Raw genomic sequence first — 10,207 nt, forward strand, 5'->3', positions numbered from 1 at the left:
ACACTCGGGGGGAGTACAAAGCCATGCTTTTCAATTCCAGAATGAATACACTTTCTGTTCTCTACAGACCCAATTTAAACAAGCCTCTTTGCTACTGGATAGCCTCACCCTTCTTCATTCCCCCCCAGCCACCTTTGCCTGCCTTTTTTCTGGGATACATTGAAAGAGCTTGGTAATTTATTTAAGAGGTAGCTGAAAATGACTATGCTATTTTGCTGCCTTCTCTTCACTGTAGAAGATAAAAAAAACTCCTTAAAATGCCACATTGAATCACACATCAACACTGCTGACTGACTTTTAACCTTTTTTCTCTATCCAACCCCACACCCTTGATCAACATGCACACAAAAGTGCCAGGAGTTGTCAGTGGTGCTGCTATAAAACCACAATGTAAATATGCTGAGAAGCCTGCAGCTTGCTATAAAAGATAGTCTCCAGATATAAATGGTGCGGTGCCTAAGAATGCACTGGCCAGCCACGTTACTAGAACTGGTATACTTGTGTTGAACTTACCATCTGCTTTGTGGGAGAGATAAAAATAAGGATGAACAAATGATGTGATCTCTGTTGCCAGCTGTGGAGGCAGCAATATGAAAGTGCATCGGCACAGTGAACGCTGCCCCATTTATCAGCATCCAGGGCGCGAGAGAGAGCCAAGGTAAACAGGCCTGTTCTCATTTGAAACCAGGCCATAGTGCCCATCAGTGTTGGGAAAATGTGTAGGGAGGGAGAGTCTCCATGAGAGCATGCTGTGGTTGGTTAGTGTGATTGGTTGATTTCAATGTTTCTGTTTCTCTTTTTCTTCAGGGAAAATCTCATCCATTCAAGGGGCCCTTCCCACCCATGTGGAACCCCATTGCCCTGATGGACTACAACAACCTGTGGAGGAAGATGGATGAAATGGGCCGAGAGGTACTCTACCTTCCTCTGCGTCACCGGTGTCCCATGAGATGCAGGTCCCACTCCACCTGCATACACTTTAGTGTCTTATGGTTATGTGTCCTTGAAACTTTATATTTTGTACCTATTGGATGTTGTAAAATAATTAAGATCTTTTTGTGCACGTTCTGGAGCTCAGTTTTGGGTGATTTTTATAAATTTGCAAAACTATGTCTGAGCCAGTGAGCTTGAATTAGATTACAGCACTGACACTGAGCTCCAGCTCCTGAGTCCTACAGCCAATTAGTTAGTTTTTTCCCTTTGATGCCAATTCCTCCTCCAGCAATTAGAATAGTGTGGTTAGAGGTAGACACAAGCCAACAAAAGCAACAAATAGCACAGGATTTTCATACACAGTAGAACCTAGTCATGCTTTATGTTTTTAAATCTATGCCTGGGTATGCATAGGACATTTAAGGTCTAATAGACTGATAGACTTTGCTTGGTGTAGATCCCACAGGAGGCGCCATGGAGAGCACCACACGCTGAGGAGTGGGACAAAATGACCATGAAGGATCTCTTTGACAAGCTATGCTGGACACGGTACTGTTCCTTCATTCACTACCACTCTGCTGTCATTAGGACCTCTCTATTGTAGCCAGATTCAATGATATGTCAAGCTTCAGTGACCGAAGGGAAAATGTTTCCAATGTAAGAGGGAGCTTGCATACTCGGTTAAGTAATGATTTCCTGCTTCCTTCCCAACCTCCATGTCTTCGGTGCAGGGTTTCCCGACAGTTCGCCAACCTTTTTGTGAACGTCAACGTCACCTCTGAGCCTCATGAAGTTTCGGCCCTGTGGTTCCTGTGGTACGTCAAGCAGTGCGGAGGGACCATGAGGATATTCTCCACCACCAACGGGGGGCAGGTAAAGTGGGCACAGGGGGAGGGCAGAGGGAGGGACAGGGAATAGGACGCGGACCTTCTGTGGGCTTTCACTGATAGAATTGAATAGTGCTTGAAAGAAGCCCAGAAACCATCAACATTCAAGGACACCTTCAAACACGTGGATGTAGAATCTGCAGGGGCAATCCCGTTGAACATTTTCTTAAATTCTTTGGTATTTTGGCCTTGTTAAAACACTGCCTTTGTTGCAGCACTGCCGCAATTACATCAATTTAGTCAGCAGCTATATATGGAAAACTAGAGCCACAACCAAGCCATTTCAGATTTTCTTAACTTTTTCAAAGAAAGCAAACTGCCTGCATTTTTCCCCCCTCCCAAATAGATTTGCACCTTTAAACTTTTAAAGATAATTTGGGTATTTTATTTCGACGTATGACAATACAAATTTGGTTTGTGAACAATCTGGTGAAACAATGTGAGTATTACATTACATTAGCCAGCACTGTTCCTGTGAGCAAACCTTAGCAATTTAAGACTGTACATGATGATTCGTCAGTCAGGAAACATGCGCACAATTAAAAATGGTTTATCATTCTAACGGAAAATGTATATTTACTGTGAGCCCATTCCAAAAACAAAAGCTCTGTCTCTAGGATTTGTAAAGGTCTGGTCAGGAGAATGGCACTTAGCCATCTACTAAATGAACAGGAAAAGTTTTCTGCCAGCTGAAATGTCTCTCTACAGGACTTGGGAATAAAACACAGATGCAGAACAGTGTTTATATTAAAGTCTTGAGCAACCATCTGCAATGCAAATGTGCTTGAATACAGAGCCCAACGAGATCTTGGTAATTAGAGGATTGTTTTGTTTCACGCTCTGCGTCACTGCAGTTTCTCATCCAGATGGAGTGGCCTGTGCTCGCCCAAAGTTTAAATCATTTTAACAAGTTGTTTAGGGAAGAGTTTTACACAGGAAATGCTTGCCTAAGTGCGTTGTGCATGTCTTGGGAATGTTTTTTCTCTTTCCACAGCACTGACCGTCTCACAGACCGTTTATAAGTGCTTGACAATGCTTGTTCTTCAAAGCACAGTTTAATTCCCCCAATTAAAATGTAATCTTTGCGAGAACCATTAGAGAGCATTTCTTCACAGTGCTATGTTCATTCCTGAAACTGCTTGAACAAGTATGAATTTGAGGAAGACTCATTAATATCCACCTGCATACCAGGCTTTCTAAGCTGACACTTGGACCACAATGTAGGAAGACTGTAGACGGCTATGTGAGCTAACCCCAAGCAAACTGACACTGGCAATATTATTTTTAAACAGTGAGTAACAAGGCTCTAATTAAAGAGTTCTAGGCAAGGTATGACATTCCTGTGAAACAAGGACTGCAACGACATCGCCGCGGATCCTATTTCAGGACAGACCATAACCGCAAATGCCATTTACAGCGAAATGCCATATCTGCAGCGTCAAAAACCGTGTACACCATGTACAGCGCAGGGCCGACCCCCTCACCAACAATATCAGCATGTGTCCTATAAAGAGCATCCCCGTTGCTGCACCAGCTACTATAGCGCGTTAATCCTGCTTAAGACAATTTATATTTATTTATTCTTTATTATTATACAATCTTAATATAGCAGAGGGATATAGTCAAAATATTTGCTGTCTAACTAATCTAGGATGGCAGAGTCAGAACAAGTACAATAAAAACAAATTAAAGGCTCTTGGACTGCTCTTACAGGTACATGTACAATACTATACTCTCCGTCTACTGACAGAGAATCGCAACCTATTTCCCTTTACTTCCTCAGTAACAATCCTCTTCCTGCCATGGATCTGTTGCCCCCTCACATGAATGTAGTTCATGGAATGCAAGTTGAAAGCTTAATTTAATATTCAAGAAAGATGAGAGGTACGGCAGTAGCTGCAATATTTCAAACAACTGCTATATAAAAATGTTTGTAGAATTGCATACTTTATGTGCAAAAATATCTCCTCCTTTGCTTTTCGTATTATGTACCAACATCTGTGTAACGCCACAATGAATGTAAATTACAGTGATGTCGATCGTATCTTGTTGCCAAGGAAACCCTGGCCACTACTGTAATGTTTAATGTTTTTAAGAATATCCACAATGATAGCAGTAATAGGTAGTTGAGCTCTGGGGGAATGTTACTTTAACAATTAAATAATTGTGCCTTGTTGCCTTGGTAACTGATTATGGAAATTACACTAATGATGTACTGCCATGGGGACAGTTTGTTCTATGAAAGGTTTTTACTCCAGTACCTGATTTTCAACAGCATGTAAATTAATTTAGTTTTTAATTTGGAAGTAACCAGTTGGAACCTGAAGAACTGATAGAGAATTGAATAATGCAGTTTCTATGTGTGAATGCATGTGTCAATACATGTTTTCTCAATGTGTGATCGAGATTTTGTAAGAAACTGGCACCCTCTCCTGACTCACAGTTGTAATGACATCCTTGTGAAAGACGAATATCTCCGTTCTCACAGAGGAAGAGTACAGAATACACTGAAGCTACATATGCATGAGACGATATATTTCAAAACACATTTTGTTTTATTATTTGGTAACCCTTTGATTACTGGATGCATTTACAGGCAGGTGCTATATGAGCAGAAACTCGTGGTGGTTCTGTCTATGAGCTCCAGCTCTCCCTCTGTCCTGACAGGAGCGGAAGTTCTTGGGTGGCTCAGGGCAGATCAGCGACCGTCTGATGAATCTGCTGGGAGACCGGGTGAAACTAGAGAAGCCGGTATGCCACATCGACCAGAGCGGGGACGGCGTGGTGGTGGAGACCCTCGACCATGAGAAGTATGAGGTAAGAGAGAGCCGAGGCTCTGCATGCCCTGATTTTGACAGGCTGGTTTTGATTTTGACAGTCTGTTCTGAAATCTGTCCCAGTTGTACAGGTATGAACTTCACTTCACCTATATGAAGTAATTTGTTTAACTGTGCAAATATGTTTTTTTTGTTTAGTTTTTTTTTTTCTTCAGTTAATGATTCAAAGACCGTGGTTTCCAATCCAGGGTTAGAGGTATTTCCAAGGCTTCCTGGAAATCCCTGGCAAACCAAATCATGTTGAAGTGCTCTTTCACTCCATGTGTTTCGCTCACATTTGTACACATTTATTTTTTCTTCTATCAGTATCCTCCAACACTAGGTTTGATATTGTATTATAAATATCACCATTTGTGGCATTTGTGCTGTGATGTCAGTTTTAAACCCCTTGAAAGCAATGGTTTGAAAAGTGCTCCCCCCGAGAGAGCAATCTGGCAGATCCTGTTGGAAGACTGCAGCGATTAATTTAGGATATGATCTTTTATAGAGCCGTGTTGTGCTAAAATGAGCATCTCCTGACATACAGTACATGAAGAGTCCGCAGTCCCCAAAATGTTTAACCTCCTATGCTGTAGATATCTGCCATCTACATGAGATTCCTGCTGCTTTTGTAGGCCTGCTAGTGCTGGTTTTGTCTCACTCATTTTCTCTTTGTGCCCTGTTAAACTGGCAGGATGGCAATGAATAACGAGAAAATTTAAAGCAAGGTCATGTTAAACAAACAAAACCCAAAACAAAATCGATGGTGCATGTGGCCTTAAACAAAACATGTTCTCTTGAATTTTAGGCCAAATATGTCATCGTTGCCACAGCTCCAGCGCTGAATCTGAAGATCCACTTCAACCCTCCTCTGCCTCCGCTGAGGAACCAGCTCATCCATCGCGTGCCCACGGGCTCCGTCATCAAGTGCATGGTCTACTACAGGGAGAACTTCTGGAGGAAGAAGGGTGGGTACTGTCCACTCCAGTGCGTGGGCCTTTCTTCGCTACTTAAATAAACAAAAGGAAGCCCTATGTAGACATCCATATGAAGAATAAAATACACTTTTACACTGCATACCAGTTTGAGATTGAAGGCAGCCTCTGATATGTCCTGCAGACCCTCACAAGCCTCTCTTTGCCCTGTGCTCCAGGTTACTGTGGCAGTATGGTTATTGAAGAGGAAGAAGCCCCCATCGGCTTGACACTAGATGACACCAAACCCGATGGAAGTGTGCCTGCTATCATGGGGTACATAACAGACACTTTGTAGTGAAGGCCAGGAGCCCCTCTTGGGCTGGGATTTAGACCACAGTGTGCAGTAATTGTAATGGCATATAATGGAAACGGCAGTCCCGGAAAGATAGGAGCGTACATGAAATTGGGATAAGCATTTTAATCCGTTCATACTGTGGACAGTTAATCACTCTTTACTGTTTAGAGTTTTTTTACATTAAATTCAAAATCAATTGTAAGGTTCTTTAATGCAGTTTTTGCTGGGTTGCAGGTTCATCCTTGCACGTAAGGCCAGGAGACTAGCAGGACTGACCAAAGAAGAAAGGTAAAATCAGTTTAATTTTCCTTGCCATAGACATCGATGATAATGCCAAAAGAGCATAAGCACATTTGGGATTTGGTTCTGTAAATGAAAGGCCACAGAATACATAATCATTTTAACTTTTTTCAGCTCCCAGGGGTCAAGGGAACCCCCAGTTTAGGCGATCACATAGTTCAATTCAATCCAATGATGTGATTAATATAGCAAAAAGGGGTATTACTGCGGAAACACCCTGTAGAATTGAAAAATGCTTCACATACGTTTTTCATTCATAAGTCCGTACACGGGTCACTGAGTGCTGTTCAGATGGATTTGTACTAATACTCCCAAAATACAATTAGACTGCATTCATTAATTCAGTCTCTTCTTAAACAGACCTGCAGATAAATTTAGAGATGATTTCAGCTTTGTCATTGAGCCTGACTTGTGGCTATTGTGGCTTTTTGTGAAATCTTGGTTGCATCTTCCTAACGTGGAGTTGTTTTTCACCAAACTGTGCATAAATATCCATCACATTATGGTCTAAATTCAGAGTTGGGGAGATGCATGAGAGGACTCTGACCCCTTAATAAAAAAAAATAAACAATGTAATGCAATCTGTTTTTCAGGAAGAAGAGGATATGTGAGATTTATTCCAGAGTGCTTGGCAGTGAAGAAGCTTTGTATGTAAGTGCCTTGGGTTACAGTACTGCAGCGCAGGCCTGAAGACTGCTCTACTGCATGAAAAATCTACTACTGCTTCCACTACAGCAGAATAAATAGATAAATAAGATGAGCTTTGTGTGTGCAGCTCATTGATATTGTATGTGTTTCCATTTGAAAACAAAATGACTTCCCCCTGAATTGTACAGGCAATGAAAGCACTCCTAATCAAAGCTCAACAGCCATAACATCTTCTGTAGGGTATTTGCTTGAGGCAGTTCATTTTGTGTCAGGATTTTCGGAATCTGTATTGGAATTCTAGTAAAAAAAAATTCTGTCATTTCAAAAGAGGGTGATGGGTTTACTGATCATGCACATTCTTGTGCCCTTGTTCCCCAGCCTGTCCATTACGAGGAGAAAAACTGGTGCGAGGAGGAATACTCTGGCGGCTGCTACACGGCTTACTTCCCCCCCGGGATCCTCACTCAGTTCGGCAAGTGAGTAGTACTTCTCCAACAGGGCCTGCAAGTGTTTGAAGATACCTTTTGTCCCATTTAAACTTTTTTTGAGCCAATTGAACATCAGTGCAGGTGCCCTGTCTCAGGCCTCGTGCTGTCTGTCCTGCAGGGTTTTAAGGGAGCCTGTGGGTAAGCTGTACTTTGCTGGCACAGAGACGGCCACCGAGTGGAGTGGGTACATGGAAGGAGCTGTGCAGGCTGGCGAGAGAGCCGCCAGGGAGGTGAGGCCGCTGTCGCTTACTGTGTTTTATCACGGTTTCTGCTACCTCATGAATATTCTCTATAGTCTCATTTGTTGGATTTGATCTCTTTCAGATTCTCCATGCGATGGGGAAGATCTCAAAAAGTGAAATCTGGAAGCCGGAACCCAAGTCTGTGGTAAGCCTGAGGGGTAGTGTGTTTAAGCCAAACAAAAAGTGGAACAAATATACAATAACACAAAATCTTTGTGAAATCATAACGGATCTTGTATGTACATTTCACCTCATGCATAGAATTATCAGTATTTAAAAATTCTTCCATTATGAACAACATTTCAGGGCACTGAAATGCTAGTGCTGTGATTTTCGTAGGATTTAAAGGAACAGATTGAGTACTGTCGGTCAGTTACAGTGGATCCTGAACCTAAACATTTTTAGACGTAGATACATTTTACATTTTTAACTAAAATAAACATTTTTTTCACTGTAAAGATATTTGTGTCCAATCCTTAAGTGTGATTTTTAATAAGTTAATAAGTAGTATGAACAGATGTTATCTTGAGCAGAACCACTTAACTTTGCTCACACAACCTGTTAACTTATTCCAGAACACCATGTGGTGCTGTAACACACTAATCACCATTTACCTTCATCCTGAAAGACACACATTTACTGTTTAAGAGAACGGTCATGACATTTGACCAATGGTTATTCCTGCAAACGTGGAAATTGTAAACTTGAAGGTGATGTTGTTGGAACATGTATAGAAAAGATTTGTCAAAGATCTTTTACAGTTGTGCTGCCAGTTTGGTGGCCCCACTGTTGCAGGTTCTGACTCGTTCCAATGTTTGTGTGATTGTGAAGGAGCCTGGTTGATTTGTTGATGCGTTCGTGGAAACAAATCAATTCTACAATGTACACACATTTGATAAATATTCCAGTTTTTGTGTTAGTGTTTCCATTTGTGTGAAATCAGTAGCTCATGTCTTCATAATGATCTTCCTGTTGCTACCGATTCGGTCTTTTTTTTTAATTTTTTTTTATTAAAAACAATTGTAAAAAAAGAAAAACAATGAAAACGGATGTGTTTTCTGTTTTGAGCCCCACAGACATCTCCTCCATAAACCTTGTAGATTACGTTTCCCTGAAAGAAGAATTCAATTGTTTTTTTTTTGTTTTTTGTTTTTTAACTTTTCAGGATGTCCCGGCACTTCCCTTTAAGACAACATTTTGGGAAAGGAACATGCCCTCTGTCCCGGGTTTCCTGAAGTTCATTGGCCTGTCAACGGTCTTGACTGCTGCCACTGCTGCAGGTCTTATGGCCTGTAAGAGAGGCCTTCTTGTCAGGAGCTAAGCCACTATGGGAGTCTTAAAAAATTTACAAATGTCTTTATCATAGGCCTTTTCCAGGAATTATCCCCCCAACCCTGTATTCCCCAAATCTGTCTAATCAAGAGTCTAGGATAAGTTGCGAAAAAGGGAGGGAAATTCTCATTTTATGATTTCACAAAGTTGTTTTTGTCTTAAATACGTGACACTAGAAGAAGGCCTAGATGGTTTGGTATTTTAAAGACTTTTAACCTGCAAAATCTGGTGCTGAGTCACTTTGTAAAGTTGTAATAGTTTATCGTTTACTTCACAATGATTATATGTGTTGAAACAGCTTTTTCTATATAGAGTCCTTTAAAAAAAATGACATCTAACGTGTTGAAGCTGTAGACAGTGACCGGCTCAACTGGTTGTTTGTTTTGCTTTCCCAACAAGGATTTTCACACACACAAGAATGAACAAATCAAAAGACCACATTCCCTGACCTTCCTGTGAAATATTCAATGATTGTATAAATTCTGCATCATCCTCGGCATCTTTTTAATGTTTTATCCTAACGTTTGAAATGTCATTGAAAATAAATATATCTCGTATCACCACAAGACACAATGTTTAGGATTATAACAAAGGAATCATTCTTGTATGATACTGTGAAATCCTTAAGGGCACCCATGCTGCCTACTTGACATCCTTTCATTGACCATTGCTGGCTACTACAATAGTGGGCATTGATTTCAAAGGAAACATGTGTGTGGATCAGAATTCCAATGGGTTCTCTGAGCAGCAAGATTGCCATAGATATAAAGTCCATACTCACACAACTGAATCAGTAAAGGTTTTTTAATATATTTAATCTCAGAATGATGTATACGAGCACAAAGCAAAGCCTTTTATGTCACCTCTGCTTAGAATTTCAAAGGTAATTTTCTGTGCTACCTTGTTCTAGAGCCACCTTGTATAATTAATTAAACCACAATGAATGTATTTATCAGACACACAGCTTCTCTCATTCTTATTTCAGTGATGGATATAACCTTGGGCAAGATTGTATTTGAATAATTGAATAAGAATTATTAAAGTAGATATCATTAAGTTTTCTCATGAAACCAAAACGTAGAAGGGATGTGTTCTTCGTGAATATTTTTGCTCAGCCTATTGTAATTATTCTTTTTTTTTTTTTCTGATATAAACAATAAAAAGACTATCATTGCATGAAGAGTCAGATCTAATCTGACCCTTATTTAGATTTTATTTATTTTTTGTCATTAGGAGAAAAAAATTTGCTGAAAATGTTGTGTAAGATTAGCCCACACAATCCGACAATG

General features: G+C 40.6%; 1 protein-coding gene across 1 annotated transcript in view; it reads left to right on the forward strand.

Annotated features, from left to right (window-relative positions):
• mao (monoamine oxidase) overlaps positions 1 to 9,875 on the forward strand; it is a 34,739-nt gene extending 24,864 nt beyond the window's left edge. Inside the window, exons 4-15 of the mRNA XM_066706830.1 lie at positions 808 to 912; positions 1,391 to 1,482; positions 1,665 to 1,806; positions 4,488 to 4,637; positions 5,445 to 5,604; positions 5,790 to 5,886; positions 6,143 to 6,196; positions 6,802 to 6,859; positions 7,235 to 7,332; positions 7,463 to 7,574; positions 7,669 to 7,731; positions 8,752 to 9,875. Of these exons, the coding sequence (XP_066562927.1) occupies positions 808 to 912; positions 1,391 to 1,482; positions 1,665 to 1,806; positions 4,488 to 4,637; positions 5,445 to 5,604; positions 5,790 to 5,886; positions 6,143 to 6,196; positions 6,802 to 6,859; positions 7,235 to 7,332; positions 7,463 to 7,574; positions 7,669 to 7,731; positions 8,752 to 8,907 (1,287 nt within the window). The 3' untranslated portion in view covers positions 8,908 to 9,875. The remainder of the gene's footprint in view (positions 1 to 807; positions 913 to 1,390; positions 1,483 to 1,664; positions 1,807 to 4,487; positions 4,638 to 5,444; positions 5,605 to 5,789; positions 5,887 to 6,142; positions 6,197 to 6,801; positions 6,860 to 7,234; positions 7,333 to 7,462; positions 7,575 to 7,668; positions 7,732 to 8,751) is intronic.
• Positions 9,876 to 10,207: the final 332 nt, after the last annotated feature.

The sequence above is a fragment of the Amia ocellicauda genome, chromosome 6 (genome assembly GCF_036373705.1).
Source record: "Amia ocellicauda isolate fAmiCal2 chromosome 6, fAmiCal2.hap1, whole genome shotgun sequence".
NCBI classification, from domain to species: domain Eukaryota; kingdom Metazoa; phylum Chordata; class Actinopteri; order Amiiformes; family Amiidae; genus Amia; species Amia ocellicauda.